Source organism: Siphateles boraxobius, unplaced genomic scaffold, assembly GCF_051911475.1.
Source record: "Siphateles boraxobius isolate OS27281-9 unplaced genomic scaffold, OSU_SipBor_1 13, whole genome shotgun sequence".
Taxonomy (NCBI): Eukaryota; Metazoa; Chordata; class Actinopteri; order Cypriniformes; family Leuciscidae; genus Siphateles; species Siphateles boraxobius.
Genome location: NW_027508733.1, coordinates 3,405,276 through 3,426,959, shown reverse-complemented (window position 1 = coordinate 3,426,959; position 21,684 = coordinate 3,405,276). Strand labels below are relative to the sequence as shown.

Here is a 21,684-nt window from a genome sequence, read left to right as displayed (position 1 = left end):
AACACATTGCAGTTGGTTTCTTTGCACAGTTTTTATTAAATGGAAAAACATGACATGACGACTTGTTTCAATTCACCAATTCAACTGAAATTATTGAAAGAGTTCAATAACAATTGAGATAATACCTGTCACTTCTTCTGATCAGATCAATATCAAGGAAAAGAGTGAATGGTCCAAGAAAAATGTTAAAACAAATAAAATAACCTTTTTCAATGTTAAATTAATCAGTATAAATCTAAATTACCACTTTTGTTTTTTAAAAAATGTTTCGCACAGGAATAAAATAAACAGGAGTAAGAAATTACAGTGCAACAATTAAATATGTCGATAACCAAGATATAACAATATAGCCTACCAAGGTTTTTATTTTTGGCACTTTTCAAGAGAATGGACATTTTAAATATATATGTGAGGAAATTATTTACACTCCACACTTGCATTCTGACTTAATAGAACAGTGTTGAATCGAAATTAATAACAAACGACCAAGACATTTTTCATAAAAGGCCAGGGGGGGGGACTTTAGCGCATGTGCATTTGACGCTGTCGACATTCAGTTAAGGGAATGAGTAGCGAATGCTACTCTTTTTGCGTTATTACTCCGTGTAAATGTTGCTAAAAGTTTCGCAGAATGAGGATTATTTAGCCAGAACTGCATTAACAACGTTTTATTCCATTGATGTGACAATGCCAGTTAAGAAAAGTGAGTGGAGACCAGAAACTGACGCTTCTTCAAGAGTACCATTTTAGACGTCTTCTGTATAAATAATTAACGTTTACACGGAAGAAACTCGGATCAGAAAACAACAGCAGCATTTAAATAGCTTCAAAGAATCTTTAAAAATATCTCTCTATATATATATATTTGCCATCGTATTGGGTTAACTATCTCTTTAACAACAAAACACCCCAAATCATAAACGGCTAGCACAAGCTAGCATTACAAACGGAAGACATGACCTCAGCGACGTGCTGATCTCATCAGCATTCGTGCACAATATTCCACCTGAACGCGAAGATTATGAGCATTATTATACACAACAGAACTTTTGATACAGCAGGCAAATAAAGTATTCAAGTATTTCGATAGTTTTGGAATGATCAATGCGTCACGACAGATAATATAGCAGTTAATCTTTTGTGGTGTGATTTCGTAAAGCATATTCTCAAATCTCATGCGTTCCTGAATACGACATTTGCATGAAATGCTTTGATTAATTTGAGTAGTAAATGTTTCTCCATTGTAACGGACTAAATAAGCATCGACTAACCATTGCTTCCACTGAGTTATCAAGTTCTCCATCCGTATATCATCGGAATGTATGATTTTTTTTTTAAATAATTGTTTTGTCAATCTGAAGCTAGCTTCTATCACGCAACGGATGCTTGCAAGGGGAAAGCCACTGAAGGAATGCAAGCAGTATTTTTGTAATCCAAACATTGAAAACGATTCGCTGTTTCATCAACATTCAAACACGGTACTGTACAAACATGATTTTGATTGATGCAGATCAGGATGATTTTTTTTTTAGTTTATAACCTGTGTAGTTAGGTGATGTTTTTTTTTTTTTTTTAAAGCAACTGATGTACTAGTACGGTGGTTCTCAACTGGTTTTGCTTCAGAACACAAATTTTATTGGCCTGGTTTCACAGACAAGGCTTAGATAAAGCCAGGATTAGGCTTTAGTTCAATTACAAACATTTAAGTAGCGTTTATAAACATGCCTTAGAAAAAAACTGGTGTGCATCTTGAGGCAAAACAATGGCACTGAGTCATATATTAAGATGTGTCTGTGCAAGTTGCTTTTAGTTAAAACAGCTCAAACATTTTTATCTGGGGCTTGACTTAAGCCTTGTCTGTAAAGCCGGGGGTCTGTGTATCATGTATAGGTTTAAAGAAGTGCTTTAATTTGAAATGTATTAATATTACCATGAAAGTATTCTGTATCCTTTTATAGTAAAAAATAACGAAACATTCTAAATTCAAGATACATAATTAAAGTAGCTGTATGTAAGAAATGTATTTAAATTAATCATAAAATGGCCCTGATATGACACTAGACATTAAGAAATCATGTTCATTTCAAATACTTATATCACTGACAACAGTAGTCCGGCCAGGATATTGTCATTTAAAAAGTGAAGTTGCAGCCCTCAACTGATGTTGTCATGTTGTGTTTTGGTCTGATGCGCCACCCTCCAACTATCTACCAATCACTAAGTCAGTTGTGTTGCGGCATCCCGGTTGCCAGCTCTGCTAGTTACCACAGCTGCAGCTACAAACGTGTCGGAAACGGATAAAAAAATGTCTAACGTTGCGAAACAAAACAAAAAAAAACTTATGAATCCGAAATACTTCGTGACAAAGTCCGAAATTAAACAAGGATCTGTATAGGAGATGCCTTTCAAAGATGGAGACGGAGAAGAATTTGAAGACAGACGCCAACGTTGCTAATTTTCTCCTGGACAGGTAAGATTCATCTATGTTTGGCTAACTTGTACTTGATGTAAATGGACATTTCAAATATTCATGACAGTCGAACAAAGTTATGCATGTTCGTGCAAAGTAACGTTACGTTAGCACATATGGAGGAGGTGGGTCATCGAATTGAAAAGGTAAGAAATTGTTTGGGTAATAAAAACGGCGAGTCGTCATTACTAACATTAGCAATGCGTTATCAGAGCCCGTTTCTCTGTCATTATGATGAGACGCTGAGGAAAACAACATTAGCACGACCCATTATTGTTTATCATGCAAGTTCTACAGCCAAAAATAATAGAATGACACGTAATCTTTCACATCACATATTTTAGCATAATGGACGTGTACTGCAGGGTAAGTTAAAAAATACAGCTGGTCGCTTTCACTTATAGCGTCAGCTAAATGAATAGCTGTATCTTTGATATCGGTTACACACAGTGACAGAGGCTTGTGCTTGTACTTACGTTAATGACAGACACCTACTGTTACAAGTTAGACTAACAGCTACTGTTCTAACAATGTACTGTCACATACGGGCGTACATCTTTACGATTATATTTGGCTAATCGCCATTAGTACATTTTTGCGATATATAATTACTTTGCAAAACATCTCTCATTTGAAGCATAAACATAATTAACAGAAAAAGCTTCGTGTAGCAGCCTACGCTCCTGCTGTATCCTGCAGCCTATCTGGCAACCTCCAGTCAGGTAGGAGGGAGAGGGGATACACCGCTCTACAGTAATTTGAAAGTGATTGCAGTACCAGTTTTGGCCACATTCTTACATACGGCTCCTTTAAAAGCAAAATTACATCTGTTTTCTGACGAATGTATCAAAATTGATTCAGTTTTTTACTTGAAACAAGAAAAATATCTACCTGTTTATTTTTTCTGACCAATATGAACCAATATTTATTGCAGTCTGTATGTTTTTTTAACCTTACAAAGTTATGGTTTTTAAGAGGTTGGCATATGTATAATTTGACTTTATAATAATAATGAACATGTATTTTGTGACTAGTGTGATTGGATGTACAGGCTGCCCTTTGATGCCAACAACAAAAGATATGGTAAGCATTTCCATTAATTTTACTGCCCTAACTATGCATGATTTCAAGGTTAATAGCATTTGCATTAACACTATATGAATTTAACATGGCCTTCCCCTCCTTTTCAGAACAGATCTTCAACCAATTGAGAACCACTAGTACTCACTACAACAAGATACATACTAACCCTTTTTAATGCCTTCACTCCTGGAATTAAAATACACCAGAATAAACAAAAAGTCTAAATCTAATCAAACAAACAATCAACCACAAAACCTGATTATAGTGTGTTCCACTGTTCTCCTAAATGCATGGTATTGTATTTCATATTTAAAGATATCCAAGTCACTCCCGCCCTGATTTAAAAAATAATAGATTCATTTACTTGTTTAACTTAAATTAACATTTTTAAAGCAATATATGAGACAGATAACAAATAACATTCACAGTGCTATTATTATATCACAATAACAGTGATTAATTAAAACAAAGATGATGGTTGATTTGTTTCTTATTCTCTGTTTGACTGTCCAAGCACCTTGGCGGTCCGAGGTTTGAATCAAACTAGGTCACATAAGTACCTTGCAGTCATGGATAAGTGCCTGCAGATGGCAGCATCTAGACATTATTGATGTTTCTTCTTGCTGGTCCCATTCAGCACATGTTTCCTAAGAGTAGGGAAGATGCATAAAAAGCATAGAATCAGGTTAGAATGAGGTGATCACAGGATGCATGTGGCATAGTTGAATATCACTTCACTTCAAGGTCAGACAGATAAGAACAGGACCAATGCCATGACGATAGTCAGATCTACACGAGACTGCTCTCTTATCCAATTGCCAATCAGGTCAAAAGAGACTGCCACACTCTGTGATCTCAGATTGCGTTACCCTAAACCTAAAGCTATTGATGTCAACAGTTGTGTGGCACAAAGGTACCTTACCATGTGGTTAGAATATCTAGAGCTATAACAAATACTGGCCAACGGTGAAACGTAAAGAACTGGAGCCCAGATTTGGCAGAAATCAAGTGTAGAATATAGCCTTGTTTTATATACTCTTCTGGTCTAGTAAGCCTTATCATTTTTGGTAAAGCAAAACTATAGAAAATTAACATTATGCTACCTTAAAGTTAGGTTGGAATAAGCATATGTATGGGTTGTACATGTACCACGGCATAATTATAATCACCAGTAGGAGTAACCAAAAAATTTGGTTCAAAATAATTAATTTGAATGCTCATCAAATTCTAATTGCACCTTTTCAACTCGCAAGTAGAAACTTCACAAGGGGACTTTGAAGGACCAATGTTTTAAGGTAGCAGACATTGCAAGTCTCAATTCTGCTTCAACTGCTAGTCGACCACACAACTTCCTCTTTATTACGTGCACATGCTGTATACCTGAACCACAGACTGCTGCATTTCTCCACTTACCCTTCGTTAGACATCTGATCATTAGTCTCTGTTTGCTCCTTTAGATGATCTTCCTCGTACTCCCGGACATCGTTTACTTCCTTCATCTGGCCCATCAGGACCTTAGCAACAAACAGCACGATGAACTGTAAAAAGAGACCACAATGTCTTGACATTTTACAGAGACTTTTCATAGCAATTGTTAGTAGCATTTGCATTAACATTATATGAATTTAACATGGCCTATAACATAGTAACGCAACTTGAACGGGATTAATGGTGGTATGTTCTCAGCTTTTTACCAAAAGTTACTTGGTAGGTTAAAATTCAAGTGGACAGTTAATGGGATCTGTGGAGGTAGTGTGCACTGTACTAAGAGATACTTGGGATAAAGTAACTCGCTAGCTAGCTAACATGAACTGATGCCACTGATAACAGGGCAATAGAAAGACATTATTTTAGTAAAAGATTTTATCTTAAGCAACTCAAAGTACTCTTATTCCTGGGACAATATCTCTAGAGCAGTTGTCTCGAACCCTGTTCGAGACAGGAACCCCGACAGTACACATTTTGGATACCTTGGTTATTTGACACCCATTCAAGATCTCAAATCTTGACTGTCAAAATGGGTGTGTTTGATTTGGAGACAACCAAAATTTGCACGGTTGGGAGTACTCCAGTACCAGGGTTGGAAAACAATACTCTTGAGCAACCTATGGCCTCTCTAATGGACTTGTTCGAGGGCACCATGACAGTGGCTCTCGGTGGACTCATTAAAAGGCTCAAGCCAGCAACCTTTAGGTTACTAGCACTGAGCCTTACTATACTGCCACTGTCTTCTGAAAATACTCATTCTTACCAGGAACCAGTAGATATTCATGAGGAGCAGAGCGAGCAGGAGTGTGTTGAAGAAGAAGTAGAAAGGGATGTTGGGAACTGACTGGATGCTGGTGACGCATGAGGCCCACATAACTTTTAGGGGGAACCAGTACAAACGGAACCAAAACCTGCACAAATGTCAAGAACAAACTAGATGAAGCCAATTACATCTTTTGAGCAACCTCTGGACACAGAATAAAGGTGCAAAATATCAATTACACAAAGTGCTAATAAGTAGTTGTTACATAAACAAGGGATTCTGTGGAGCAGAGGTGGGAAAATCTTGCCCTCGATGGCTACTGTCCTGCAGAGCTTAACTCTAACCCTTATCAAACACCTGCCTGTAATTAGTAAGCCTGAACGATTTTTCAAACTCTGCAGGACCGTGGATCTCAAGGGTTAGAGTTGCTTAACCCTGCTGTAGACCCTTATATGGGTCATTTTCATTTAATCAAGTAGGGAATGTTTCTGGATGGACATCCTTTGTTTTTGCAGAGCATTCCTATCATCCTTTCCCAACCCTAAACCAAGGTTACTCAATCCTGCTCCTGGAGATCTACCTTGGTCCATAGTTTAGGTCCAGAAATTACTTTAGAAGCAAAATCAGAGGGTAATTATCATTTGATAGTAAATATCATTTGATCCCAACAAAGGATAAGTGTCTACTTGTACAAATCACTTTGGGCCTTGTATAAGTTTTCCATGCTGTGTCATTTTTGCATCAATAACATAGCTTCTGGTTTCTTGATCAACAGGCAAGCCTTACCATGTGATGCTAAAGCTAACGGCACCCATGTTGGACAGCACGTCATTGATGAAGTACTCTTTCCCTCCCCGGATCTTGAAATAAACGTTGACCTTGGTGAATTCCAACTGAATGTCATTGATGTCGTGAAGAAAGAGGACGAGAATGCCAATGTTGTGGTATCTGAGGACGATATGTTCAAAAAAACAAACAAGTGGTTAATGAACTGTGGCTTTTAGTGGCATATCATTTGAGCTAATTCTTTAAGATGCAAGTTCTTGTTGTAACCAGGGTTTGAAATGTACTTTTTCCCTCACCGGCCAATTTGGCTACTACATTATTAAGTTACCGGCCATTCAGAACTTCTACTAGCCAAAAAAAGAAAGAAAGAAAGAAATGAACCAGACTAACTACGTCCCAGCTTATATTTATACATATTATAAAATTTGGATTTTATACATTCATTTCTTATTCAAACAAAATCCTGTCATCCAGCATCTCCTCCCTTCCTCTTTCATCCTCATCACCAAAAATGTGTTTTAGGTGGACAGAACATAAAAAAATATTTAGGATGTTGGAAAATAACAATGTCTTTTCTGTTAACCAAATGGTTTTTAATCTTCGCTATTGCTTCAATGCAAATTAACATCCGTGCCGTTATTTTTTGCTTAGTGACGGGCATGTTCAAGTAAGGCAGATTTGTGCAGATTCTGTGCATTGCGCTGTATTTGATTTATCATGATGACTTAAGAGTTGAGTATTTCCGCTAAATCCGCGCAGATTTGGCTTACACGAACTTCCCCAGCAAAGTGAGTAGATGCAATAAGTAATACACCATATTGGCTAGTGATTTGACAGCGTTACTCACCAAAGTGGATTTTTACCCACATTTGGCGGGTGTTAATTTCAAACCCTGGTTGTAACTATGAAAACTAAAACTTAAAAAAAAAAAAACAGGCTGTAGATTAGCTGTTTTAACAAAGCCCATAAATGTGCCTGACCTAAAGGCATATGAGAATGTGATCAGGGCCAGAGTGATGAAGTGATGCACCACCATGACAAGGGAGTCCTTCCTCCATGCGTCCATATAGACCGTGGCATATATCGAATGGCCGTAGAAGCTGCCCTGGATAAGGTAAGCTATCGCAATGTCGGTGGGTACTGACATCCCACTCTTCCAGTCTAGACCAAAAAGACAGAACAAAACAGTGACACTCCACAACCATAAAAAGAACAACACTAGATGGTAATGACCTTGACTTGCTGAAAAAAGTGAAACTCTGGCCTCATAAAACAGATGGTTTATGCTGATATAGTAGAGATTAAAGCTGTTCATGTGTTACTCTCAAGGGGTGCCATTTAAGATGCCATTGATTTTCAATGACTGTTGATGGTGTCTGTCAACAGCAATATTTGGCATTCTGACAATCTTTATTGGGATTAATAAAGTATCATCATATCATTCATGCAAATGAGGAGTGAGATGATACATCAACTACCAATTGGAGCGTAAATGGTTATCAGTGGCCTGATTTCAGAATAACTCTAATTATATTGGAGTGTAAAGGCCTCATTATGCTTCTGCGTCAACTCCACGGCGTAGCTACACCGTCACTCCTACTGCGTCGTGGCCGTTTTATGGTTCTGCGTCAGGTTGAGTTGCATCGCGGTGTATCTGACCAATCACAGCCCTTGTGGTCTGCGTCGCCTCGACGCGTAGTTACAATTTTTTGGAGGTGCACGTCGAGCTACGGCGGAGGGGTTCGCGGCGACGCAGAGGGGTCTGCGGGGGTACGTCGACGATTCGACGCAGAAGCATAAAACAGGCTTAAGGAGTGTTAATGGATAATAGTAACTTGTGACCTTTAATATTTATTCATTGTATTAATAATTCATATTATTGTTTATTTGATTTTTAATCATTAAACATTTAACACTGACAACAGCAATCACGAACAATCTTTTACCAAAAAATTGGCCTTTCCCAAAATCTGAACTCTTTCAGACGTTTCCCGGTAAGGATCCTGTACATTTTAAACAAGCATTTTTAAGCATTAAATTGTATTTTGTAACATCTGACACCTTCAAAAGTAGCATGTAATCTGTTTAAAAAAGCTTTTTAAAAGCCGAGGTTTGAGTTCAGACCAGACAGGGTTTAATCAGATTATTACATGCAAAAACAGGACATGCATCCGCTTTAAAGCTTACCGTAAAACACAGATGGAGGGTTTTGAAAGAAGGAATAACTAGTGAAAAACAAAAGGTAGGTGCTGTATGACCATGACATTGTGTAGAAGACCAGCTTCCACGCACTCTCCGGCATCTTTGAGACATCTTTTGATGGGATGCAACACCATTGTCCAAAAGGCTGTGGAAGACAAGATGAAAGAATGAAATTGCTATGCTAGCATTTGCATAGCAGGTGTTCATTCATCAACAAAGAAGACTTCTAGCAACTGAATTGCAGAGGGTCAATGATACTACACAATGCTACCAGGTAAAATTATCAACAGAAAAGCCCATGTTGTACACACCTGTAACAGTCAATTTCGACTCATTTGTGCATTTAATTTGCTTAGAAGTGAATGTTTTTAATTTACTGTCTATTTCTTTCCAGGTGCTGCCACCTTTGTGATTTCACATAAAAGGATGAGTCATGAAACGGCCATTCTAATTAGCTCAGACATCCGATGACTCAAACGACCCATTGACGGTCATAGCCTAAAGCTAAATTTGTTTCTTCATCTTTGCTAAACAATGTGTGTGCTCACGTGCCTTCACCTTATCTCTCCCCTGACAGACTATCCTGCTTGTGTGGACACAAAAGCCGAATGTCACGGTAACTGAAGATGTTTAAGGTTTGACTTAATCATTTATCGATTCACAAGCATCACCTTCACTTGGCGTTACCTAATCTGTATTCCCTTCTGCTTATTATAACTATATATATATATATATATATATATATATATATATATATATAAAATAGGCCACTGAAACAAGACATATACATTGGCATCATTTGACCTCTCTTGTGCTCTTAGTCTCATGGTTGCCTCTGATTGGCCAAGAGGCAATGTGGTGCGCACCGCAGGATATCCACCACGTGGATTCTGCTCTCCGCCTCCACCCGCTGGGGTTATTTATAGAGGCCAGCTGTCACCAAAATGCTCCACCCCCGTTCCTCTATCATCACCACCTCTAGCTGAGTCCCGAGGTTCAGGCTGACTGCTGCTGATGGTGATGACTGCATCATGGTTGTGATAGAGAGCACTAGGGCTGTTTTCCACTAAGGATTTTCATAGTCGAATCTGATTCGTTAGATTTTGCCGTAGTCGACTGATAGTCAAACCTTTTTTTTTAGATAGCAGCTAGATTTTTTCCATTTCAAACAAAAGAGCTAAAAAAAACTAAAAGAAAAACATGGTGTGTAATAAATACCTTTTAGGCTATTCATTTTTAAGCCAGATGAACAAAACATATCACAAATATCATACATCAGAAAAGTTCACATAAAATAGGAACAAATTGGCTTAGTGCCAAAATGTGCTTTGTTTTAAATAAATCACACAGTAAACAAAACCTTAACAAAAAAACTTTGCAATGAACTTGAAAAGTTCGCGCAAACTGCGTGCCGGTGCGGTGAGACGTAGCCTACATGCTCGGGCGGATTCGGCTTCGAAGTCGTTTATCCTCGGACGCGGCGCCGCGGCCGCTGTTACAAAAAAAAGCCGTGCACTAGGGCTGGTCCGAATACCATTTTTTGAGCTTCGAAGCTTCGGTAGTAATGAACATCGAATATTCGAAGCTTCGGCGAGAGGGGGCTGAACATATTCTTTTCACTAATAAAGGCAGGAAACTCTGTGTTGGTCTGTCTTTTTGCATTTTGATTATTTCGAGAACCGTTCATCCAACCGACTTCACAAGGGAGTGCAGTGTTGCATTTGGTGCAATATAGATGGACACGCGAGACGCGACACATTCAGAATTAATAAACTTTTAGTCAGCTACAGAACAGCGCGAGCGGGAAGCAGCGCACCTCACGCGGGCAGGGTTTATATGCTCCGAGAACGGACACTCCACTATGATATAAAACGCACACACACAGGTCTGTTAAATTAAGCAATAGGCTACTTTTAAGGTAGTCTAATATTTTTCTGACTAACAAATTACTGACACAGTAAAGGGTAGATTTAAATAAAGAAAAACGAAATTTAAATAAAGAAAAAAATTAATTTAAATAAGGAAAAACGAAATTTAAATAAAGAAAAAAATAAATTTAAATAAAGAAAAACGAAACTTAAATAAAGAAAAACGAAACTTAAATAAAGAAAAACGAAATTTAAATAAAGAAAAATGAAACTTAAATAAAGAAAAAACGAAATTTAAATAAAGAAAAATGAAACTTAAATAAAGAAAAAACAAAATTTAATTAAAGAAAAACGAAATTAAGTTAAATTAAAAACGAGATTAATTTAGATTGATAATAACGGGTAAAAGGCTAATACATTTTGTTTCTATTATTCTATTTTCCACAATGTCAAAGCAACGCAGCTTAACCCAAAACACAAGCTCAGGCATGCACTTCGGTCCATACAAACTCCGCTGTTCTGCGCTCTAGCCAGAGAACACTCCCGTTGCAGTTAGGCGTCGGTTCTATTTCTAGCATGCACGCATTTTCCGCGTGGCTCGAGCTGCGCCTGAGACGCGTGTTTCACACAGGCAGTGTGCAAACTCCAACCTGTTAACATGGGAGCTGGAATAAAAACGTACATGCCACACAGCTGAGACGCTCACGCCATGCAGCCAGTGTGTCGCCGGCCTTATTCAAGCGCGAGTGAGAACCGTTTCGCGGGGGATCCCAGGTGTGCAAAAAAAAAAAAAAAAACGAATATTCAAATGTCAAATTTTCAAATCGAATACCAACCCACCGAACGAATATTCGAATATTCTGGTCCAGCCCTACCGTGCACACAGCCAAGCGAAATGGGGTCTTGCGCAGCCAACGCGTCATTTTTTGCCGTGCGGACGCGTCGAGTATAAACAAGGCTTTACTCCGTGTCAGCGCGCGCTCTGATCGGTAAAGGTGCACAGACCTCTCCCGATTCATCTCCAGCACTCAGCCTCCGAAGCACCACTAACTCCGCCTCCGTTTCCCTCATAAGATGATATTAGTATTTAAACATTCTCTATGATAAAAAAAAAGTTTGTAAAAATTATTTTAATAGCACGGTTTTGGCGGTTATAGAGTTTTAATGACGGTGTTCAACTATAACCGTCACCCCCCTATTGGTTACATAACACTTCCCTACTACTATTCGACTCGAGGTTCATAGTCGAATCAGACGTCTCCGAATCGAATCGTCGAATCCTCGACTATTAGAAGTCAGCCCTAGAGAGCACACATCCCTTCTCAGCTGAACAGCCTGACATTGCTTTGCGCTCTAATGGCCACAAATTAATCAAATAAAAGTTTTGGCGAGTCTCAGAAAGAAAACCACGAATGCGATCTCTTTAACATCCCAGTTGCTTCTTCTAGAAGTTTAACGGAGACTGATTCTGGAGTCAGATTCTCAGATCAGATTTACCAAGATACAGTACGATCTTCAATTTATTCAATATGATTCAGTGTAACCATTTTTATTACAAATTGTAGGGCTGCCCCTGACTAAAGATTTTTCTAGTCAACTAGTAGTCATTCATGAAAGCCATTAGTCGCCTGATCGCACGTTGATTTTTATTTAGTTATATAAATTTTCTGCAAAGCACTTGCAAAAATAATGATTATAAATGTCGCAAAAAATACCAAGGAGACATTTTAGGGTAAGTTTACACGACAGCAATAAGGAGAAGTTTTTTTTCCTTTGAGTTTGCCGCGTACAATTATAGTTACCGATCCCCATTTACACGGATCCGCGAAAACCACTAAAAATGCTGTATTCTGGTGCCAGGCCGTTAGATGGCGATGAAACGCTATAGACTGAACACATAATACGTATGTGCATGACATCATTGCCTTCAGAGATTCACCTTTTTGTCGTTTTCACAGTTTTAAGAAACTTGCACTTTGAAACTCATTTTCAGGCACCCAAAACACCATTGTCGTGTAAACGAATGGCCAAAACGCATAAAAAGTTTTACGTTTAAGTTGACAACGGTGTCGTGTATACGATGTTAGAGTTAACAATGCTGGCTCGCCATCTCTGCAGTAAATGTGCTTATAGAGAGAAATGCAACTTTTATACGGATTACATAATCAGAGAGTATTTGTTTTCTATTTGAATTGGTTTAAAAGTAGACATTTCATATTTCTCATGTCTGTGAGGCAAGTAGCAAAAGTTGAGTTTCGGCTCATTTACAGCGTTTCTCATGGACTGCGTGATTTCGCCACTTCCTGTGTTGTTGTTTTTTTGTGACTTACCGACTAATAAAATCTTGGTCGACTAACGTTTAGTCGACTATTAGGGGGCAGCACTAAATTTTAGCTATGCTATGTGTCAACTGTTTAATTGGTGTCTCTTGTCATTTCTCCTTAGAATTTGCTGAAGAAACTTGATACCTAATTAAACACAACTGAGCCCTCCAATAAGTCTACTGAGCTTTGGAAGAGCAACTTCTTAGCAATAGAAGTTTCCTCTGGGAATGTTTGTTATGGAGGACACGTTGCAACCCATATTAGGCCACCAACTACTTTTGCTCCTTCTCCCAGGACATGAATGGCAAGCAACACCGAGGGCTGAACTGAACCTGATTACCAAATGCGACTGAAACACATTTTGTTCTGGGGTCTGGTACAAGAGCTGACCCATCGATTAAACATGCAGTTTCTATAGCAACTATTTGAGGATAACAGGTGGTTTTGTAAAATAAACCAAAGAAAAATGACAACAAACACAATGTAAAAGAACAAGCCCATCTTCCACATATATAAAATGATTTGTTGCTTTCTTTGGATCTGCGTTATATTAAAAGTGCAACTTAAGGAATAGTCCATCCAAGAATGAAAAGTTGTGTCATTTATAACCCATATGCTATCATTTTTTCCTTAATGCAGGTTGTATTGGTATCGATCACTTGTGGTCACTTGCCATTTTAAGAAACTAAAGAGTAGCCTATATTCTTCTATTAAATGTTCTTTGAATTGAACCTGTTTGCATAGCCATTGTGTGTGTGTGTGTGTGTGTGTGTGTGTGTGTGTGTGTGTGTGTGTGTGTGTGTGTGTGTGTGTGTGTGTGTGTGTGTGTGTGTGTGTGTGTGTGTGTGTGTGTGAGACAGCACATTGCATGGTGGATTTAAAGCAAATTTCACTGGACAGTGAACAGTGTACAAAAATAGCTACGGCCTTTCTTTAACAGGAAAAACTACACCAAACACCTCTAAAAAAACACTTCTAAAATAACTTGTGAACTTTCTGCATCAAGTTTCAAAATATCTGTTATACAGCGGTTAGAACAACATGAGGGAGAATAAACAATGACAGTGTTAATTTTTGACTGAACTATTCCTTTAATAGAAAGAACAGGGCATTTAAACAAAGTGTCAATATATTTTTAAGGCAGGTACACACTGTGCGATTTATTTGGCTGTCTGAAATAAATTTTGCAAATCATAAAAGATTCTTCTGATCCTAGGCTAAAATCTGAAGTCTTTGATCGTTAGTTTGATTACAAACTACACTTCAGGCCTGAATATCATGCTTTAGGCCTGCTTCTTGGCTAATAATATCCCTCTCCATGAAAGAGGGTCTCTCCTTTAAGTCAACATATAGCCATTTGATTAATAACCTCAGATAAAATTCTGGCAGTGTCAGAAGATTTCCCTCACAGTCCTGCAGTGTGACTCTCCTACGACAACCTTCAAACTGTCTTTGTTTTTCAAGACAAGCCATGAACAAAATTAAAGTAGAGATTTCTTTGTTTATAGCTACCATTTCAATCCCGCATTTAATGTAGCGAACAGCCACCGAATGTGTCATTGATTTATGATGTAAAACTCCGGACAAGTTTTCTTGCGTGTCTGTTTTTAATGCGTCTTGACTGTCGTACAGTCTGACATTAATGACAACTGAGATCTTACAGTGTGACATGACTTACAGCGGTGATCATGTTCGTACAGTCTGACAAGCAACAATCGTAAAGGACTATTATAAATCGTATAGTGTGCGCCCGGCTTAAAGGGGTCATCGGATGCAAAATTCACTTTTATATGGTGATTGCATATAATTGTGTCTTTTGCAATGTGTGGACACAACCACCATACAATGAAAAAATCCTTTCACTCCTTTTTTTTATCCTCAAAAAGTCTAAACACTCAATAATCAAGCCGTTTGGATTTTCTGAGCAATATGATGTCATATTGCTCATGCTCGGCCCACGACCGCTGACGGACTGTCCCATATTAGCATATTTCCGTCCTCAGCCATTTGTATACTATCCGCCAAGGCAGTACTTTATGTGTTGACACCCCCCATGGAAGAGAGGGGAGGGGTGAGCAGTTGCTCATTATCATTTAAAGAGACATGCACTGAAACGGATCGCTGTGAACAGCGCTGTTGTAAAAAGGAATTTTAACCAAAGTATGTAACAAACTTTACACGAAGACCCTAAAGAATCATACCAACTTGTGGAAAATGGGCATCCGATGAGCCCTTTAAAGTGAAAAAAGCCCATTTCCAATTATTTGTAGGGTCAAAAGTCAGAAAACAAAAAAAAGCATCTCCACATGGCCAGATGGAGCCACAGAGCTTCATCTTCTCTTTTGCCCCTCAAACACCCTCCTCCTCCCTCCCTAGTGGGCTGAGCTGTATTTCCTCAGGCTTTGATTGTTCTTGGAATAACTAGTTTGTTTTCTGCTGTCATTTCAGATGAAGTTGATGCATCTAGTCGAGGGTTCAGAGTACTTGAATCAGGGCGGCACAAAGAGGAAGGAAGGATGTAGACGACGATGCCTACTGATAATGGCATGCAATTTCCACTCCGGGCACCAACCTTTTGAGAAACACATCAGTGCTTGCATCTGACAGTGCAATCAAGTCTCTGGGAGGACATAAATTAAACGGGTACTTTAGGCTAATAGCCTTTTTAGAGTCTATACAGAGAATATAGAGAATATACAGGGCAGCACATTTCTAAGGGTTTCCTTATGTTATCAGTTGGTCGCCATAGATGTTATTGAGTTTTAGAAGATTTTTTTCAAAAGCATCTTTTTGTCTGCATTGGCTGATAACTTTTACTGCTTGGTCAACAACCATAAGTATTTATTTTTCTTTGTTGAAGGTCTACCATTTTATTCCATCCAATTATCATTACATTTATCTATTTTACACTGGCGTTCATTTTGTTGATAGTGCCATTTTTCAAATAACATCTACGGCACAATAGGAAAATTAGGTTCACATACATAAAATTGATTGACAATCTTGCAAAGGGTAAGTAAACTAATAATCAATGTGCCTGCTGTTCTCGTAATTATGTTTGTGCAGCATGTGTTACGAATGTAAACTGGTGAAACATGTCAGTAATTTTACTATAGAACCTGATGACCTCTGTCTGTACGACTGCTGTTAAGACACCGAACTCAAAGGTTATTGTCTGCAGAATACACAGCGTGACATGATATTCCCTCGAAGCTGTTCAGACAGCCAAAATGTATCTTAGTGGTGATGTTGTTTGCCAGTACATGATGTTGTTGGGTATTTTGATTTTAGAGAACTGATAACTGAAATAAATAATCTCTGGCCCAGTGAATGTTGATCCTAACAGTCTCATCAAAGGTCAAAACAGCATGTTCGGCTACCCAGCATTAGGCCTGCACGATAAATCGTTATAAAATCGCGATCTCGATTCACCCTGTTCACGATTTAATTTTTAAATGACTTCGATTTAAAAAAAAAAAAATCGGCCTTTATTTTGAAGCGTGTATAGCCTACATAGTGTGTGTGTCCAGACAAAGAGACGCTCATAACAGAAAGTAGAATGGGGATTTAAAAAACGCTGACTATGAAGTAAATGTGTCTTATTATTGGAATATTAAACGCAATATAGTAACACTGTGGTGCGCGAGCACTAGAAACGCGCAGCGGCACAGACGCGATGAACGCAAACATCCAAAGCGCGCGCACCGCAAACCAGCGTCTCAACTTTACAAAAATATCCATCTATATTTAATTTATACAGTAATGAATATGCAATTTTTTTCACATTTGATTACTTTATTCAAATGTATACTGATCTACTCTAAAAACAGTGTTTATTTCATTTGTAGCTTTTCTTTGTTCTATTTTTGTATTTATTTGTCCTATTTGTAATTCGATTATTTGTTCTTATTTTGTTACTGACTGCTTCATTTTCTTTAATAATGTTTTAAATTCACATAAATTGGGCTGGTAGTTTTTGATGTAGTATCAAAATTTGATTAAATAACTGGTATTTCACTGGTGTCTAAACATTTGTACCACTGACCCAATCCTCAGCACTGACCCTGCTGGAGCTGCTCTAAATATGTGATGTGCTATTAAATGAAGGATAAAATATGATAGAGTAATAGAATGGACAGTAGCAGAAACAGAAGCATGCTTTTTAGCAGGATTAATTAAGCATGAAAATAACTGAAGGAAATATATATTTGATGAACAAATTAAGCCAACTAATATGATTTATATTCTTTTGGTTTATCTACTAAAACATTTAATAATTACAAACGCAGTGAAAATTCATGGATCAGTTATTGAAGTCCTTGAAATCCAAAAAAGTAGTGCTTGAAAAGTCCTAAAGTCCTGGAATTTCATTTTACAGAATCTGTACGAACCCTAATTACACTTCATGAGAAAAAAATCGTGATATCAATTCTAAGCTAAAAAATCGTAATTCATATTTTTCCCAGAATCGTGCAGGCCTACCGTCAACACCTTGATTTTTTCACACACACAGTTTACAGTACTGGCCAAATGGCCTTTTGCTACTCGTCCATTGAGTCTGAGAACGTGAAAGTGCATGGGAACTTTAAAAATGAATGGGCCTCATTATCGCTAAGAGCTGATGCCATAAATTGTTTATTAGGTAACATGTAGATTCGTTTAAAAACCAAGTAGAGAGATCATGTTACGTACCACACGCATGTGTTAGTGAGTGCAGGACATAGTCCACGAAACACTTTAAAATCTGCAGAATATGTCAGAAATTATCTCCCAAGACATACGAGACAATCTTGTGGCCAAAGTCCAGTAAAACTGCAGTAGTGAGCTCACACAGCCAAAACAGTTTCAAAAGGCCTTGTACACTATATCCCATGTCTTCTGAAGTCATATGATAACTCAGTGTGAAGAACAGACTCATTTTTAAGTTGTTTATCATTAAAACAGAAATGTGCAATCTTTAGAGCATTAATGAATTAGAATGATTCATTCTTTTGAGTCGTGAATCAGTTAATTTACAAAGTTATCGGGTTCTTGAGTTCAACTCGCTGACTCAATCAGTCCAGGGGTTAACAGCTCACTGGAGGGGAAGACTATCAGTGAATATCAGTAGCCACGTTTACATTACCCTTCAAATTGCGCAAATTGAGATTGCAATCGCTTGCATGAGGTGGTTTTTCAGGCCATTTGAAAAAGGAATATTTTGCAAAACGGCAACAGTTTTTTGCACATTTACAGGCCACTTGATGTAGATGGGGCGGTATGTTTGGCCAGAAGATGAGACAGAGTTCTTCATTAAACTCAAAAGACAAAAGTATCACGGGAATACTGGATTCTAAACCGCAAAGTAATGGCACAATTTATCAAGAGCTTGAAACAGATATGAGGGAGAAACCCCAAGAAACACTTCACACAAATACAGTATAAGGGGCTTTCCTTGCCATTGATGCTTGAATAACACACCTACGTCTCCTTCCATTAAAAATAATGGCTAGTTATGGCTTCGATATACATAAACCTACCAACATCCATCGCTATGATTTTTTAAATGACTTATCGCAAGAGGAAAAAAAATAAGTGTCAGTCCCATAACATTGGTTAATGGAACATCATCATTTCGGTATAGTTTTTAATCAACATATCGCAAAAGTTTTGCACAAATCTGTAATGGAAATGCCGCTATTGAAAGCTATTCTATGACTTCAATAAAAATAACTGGTCATATTTGGGTGAATTATTCCTTTTTTGGCATGCTTTAAGCATGCAATGGTTTGATCAAATTGCTAGGCTATATGATGACTTTAATCTTGCGATATATTGAAGGAGAGGCCCTCTTTCATGGAGGGATATTATTAGCCAAGAAGCACAAGATATTCAGATATGACACATTGATAAGTGACTAACTGTCAGCTTTTCATTTTCTAAGTCATGCCTGTTATTAATCACAAACTGCAGTGCTGCAACTCTTTGCCAAGACCTCACACTCTCTTACTCAAGGGTTACAGGCCAGATAAGGTCCTGACACGTCACATATTTCCATGTAAACATCACACCAGCCGTCAGGCTTTCTCCACGTGCTGAGAGGAAAGAATTTACAGGAGGAGGAATTAAACCGCAGCCCAGAGTAAACATGGATGCAGAGGCCCATGAATCATGACGGCATTGATCCCAGTAATTGCAGCACAACAGCAGAGCTCAAACGAGTCATCAAAACACGTTTCAGGGCAGGAAGTGAAACCAGCGTTTGCCGCATACATCAACTTAGCTGAACATTAGCAACACATGCAAAATGTGGCATATCATAGTCTCAGAAACAAGGCAATTTGATCAAGTTTATGTCTGGGGGACTTGATAGTTAATGTAACCTGTTTGCATAGCCATCTTTGTATGTAAAAGGTAAAATGCAAAATAAAAAAACTATGTAAAACAGCTCTTGAGCACATTGCAACTTTACACGGCGAGTTTCAAAGACATTTCTGTTGACCATAAACAGTGAACAAAAATAGCTGAGGTCTTTCTTTAACAGAGGAAAAACTACACCAAACACCTCTAAAAACACCCATATTCACCGCCCAAACAACTTGTGAACTTCTGTATCAAGTGTTAAACATCTGCTTTTCAGAAACAACAACAGCTCTTGAGAAAATGGGAGGTGTTTGCTTGTGAACAACTCACTCAGATTACTAAAACTAGGTATGCGTAGCAGTCCTAGTGATGCTTGACTTCACAAACATCACTAATCTCAGAAACACACATACTCACATTTATGCTCAAATGACCTTTAATACACAAATGGTGATGCAAATGGCCATGTTTCGACAACTTTAGGTATTCATTGAGGGCGCCAGTGATGCTTTTAAAACCTGGTGTTTAATATTCATATATTTACAGGCTTCCCCACTGAACTTGAAAGTTTTTCAGTGACTGATACCAAAATATGAATTGGTTGAATAAAATGAACAGCTATTTTATACAATATAAATAATCGGCCTTGTCATTATCAGTTGTATTTGTATTGACCGCGGCTTCTGAAGTATATTTACCTCGAAGATGTACACGGTCAGTCCCTTGCGCACCTTCGTCCACATGACCGCGCTCATGAAGAACATGAAGATCTCAATCCAGGTTATGTAGGCATGATCCAGCAAGGTTTTCCTGGACAGTTCCAGTCCGCAGTCTTTACAGTCTCTAAAGGCACTGAAAATGACTGAATATGCTCTGGTGATGAGCTCAATGTAGCCAGGCATGATCTCCATTTCCATGCCATCACTAGAAGACCCGTCATCCATGTGATTGGTGTCCATTATGCAAGAAATACTATAGTAATTGCTAAAAAAAGCAATGGAGATACACAATGCAAAAGTGCCACCAGCTATAGCTGCTGTAAACCTTAAGCTGATTATGGCATCCAAAGTCTCCTGTCTGTCTTTCCTTGTCTTCTAAATTAAGACTAATAAACTACTAATTCCAATTAACTAATTATGCCAAACAAACAGATTCCAACATTAACCCCTAATAACATCTTGAGGAAAAAATATTATTTTATATCCTATACTGCATACATGCCATTGGAGTGTAAAGTAAAAGGATTAGTTTTCCGCCATCTTCTGCTTAAATATAAACTGAAATCTTCTCTGTATATTTGATATTAATATTAACACTTCCCTTTCTTAACGGTTGCAAAATCCATCGCACAGTATGTGAATCAGCATGCCTGCATTGCCTATCACCGTTCATTTATTATACGTTTAAGCAGAAGGCTCACAATTTAAGCATTTAAATTCCGAAATGATACGTTAAAGGTTAATAAAAATCATAACCTCTTAATATTCCGCACATGTGACGTGTGTCCATGCAAAATTCTTAATGTGCCGAAATACCGCGTCCTCTCCTTTGCGTTATTCAGTAAGTATAACATCTCCTCTGGGTTTCATCTCATGTCGAGAGGTTTAAAGCAGAAATTATCCTTCAGTATGTCAATATGTGGGTCGAATATAGAGAACAGGTAGAAATAAAAATTGCGAAATGAAGCCTAAATGAACCTGCGCACAAAACCGCTCAGCATGTGATAGATTCGCAGACAGACGCACAATGAGAAGAAAAAAAAACACACGAAGACAAAAACACAAATGTACCTAAAATCTATCTAAAGCCTCCTGTGAGAACCGACATCCGCAGAGCTCAGTGAAGAAGTTGAGGTTAGTGAACAAAAAAGCAGATGATGGTGTCCTTGTGTTCATGCTCGGGTTCTTTTGAACAATTCGATGGAGTCGATTCGCAAAGCGGTTATGAATCACTTGACTGTAGCCATGGCAAGACGTCCGTTTGGCTGTGTAGATAACTATGTTCCATATGTTGGAAACATAAAACTAGAATAAGTATCGCAATACATGACAACAGTTTAACCGCAGGCCGATTCGAAATGGTGCAATGTGGAACAAACATGATCAGCTTAAGCATCCATCAGAGAATCAAACTGGACAATACATAGGCTATACAATAAGAAAAACAAATGTATATCATTGACGGCGATAAAATAGTTACATTTCATCACCTAAGTTAAACTTCCAAATTGTTTTAAACACGAATTGTTCGAATGAACCGGATCGCCAAAATGACTCAGATCAAGCGGCGGTCCGTTATCTTCAGACAGATTACACACACAGAGAGAGAGAGAGAGAGAGAGAGAGAGAGAGAGAGAGA

The 21,684-nt window shown here is 38.1% G+C and overlaps 1 protein-coding gene and 1 long non-coding RNA gene across 2 annotated transcripts; one reads left to right on the top strand and one right to left on the bottom strand.

Moving 5' to 3' along the window:
* Window positions 1-16: 16 nt before the first annotated feature.
* On the bottom strand, window positions 17-21,253 carry cers1 (ceramide synthase 1). Its single transcript, XM_077226002.1, has 7 exons — window positions 20,025-21,253; window positions 8,778-8,937; window positions 7,571-7,751; window positions 6,591-6,752; window positions 5,805-5,952; window positions 4,967-5,091; window positions 17-4,200 (listed from the first exon to the last, which is right to left on the bottom strand). Exons 1-7 carry the CDS (start codon window positions 20,283-20,285, stop codon window positions 4,158-4,160), a joined length of 1,080 nt encoding a protein of 359 aa, XP_077082117.1. The 5' UTR covers window positions 20,286-21,253; the 3' UTR covers window positions 17-4,157.
* On the top strand, window positions 9,147-15,565 carry LOC143735760 (uncharacterized). The gene is made up of 3 exons (XR_013203292.1): window positions 9,147-9,282; window positions 9,370-9,427; window positions 15,433-15,565. It is a non-coding gene; the product is annotated as an uncharacterized LOC143735760 (long non-coding RNA).
* Window positions 21,254-21,684: the final 431 nt, after the last annotated feature.

Bases quoted from the DNA above. Each gene is read 5' to 3' on its own strand.
- cers1 (XM_077226002.1), bottom strand. From the start codon at position 20,285: ATGGACACCAATCACATGGATGACGGGTCTTCTAGTGATGGCATGGAA. The intron at 5,953-6,590 runs GTAAGGCTTGCC...ACATTTGTGCAG, and splicing joins GTTAGCTTTAGCATCACATG to GTTTTGGTTCCGTTTGTACT. The intron at 4,201-4,966 runs GTAAGTGGAGAA...CCCTACTCTTAG, and splicing joins GATCAGATGTCTAACGAAGG to GAAACATGTGCTGAATGGGA.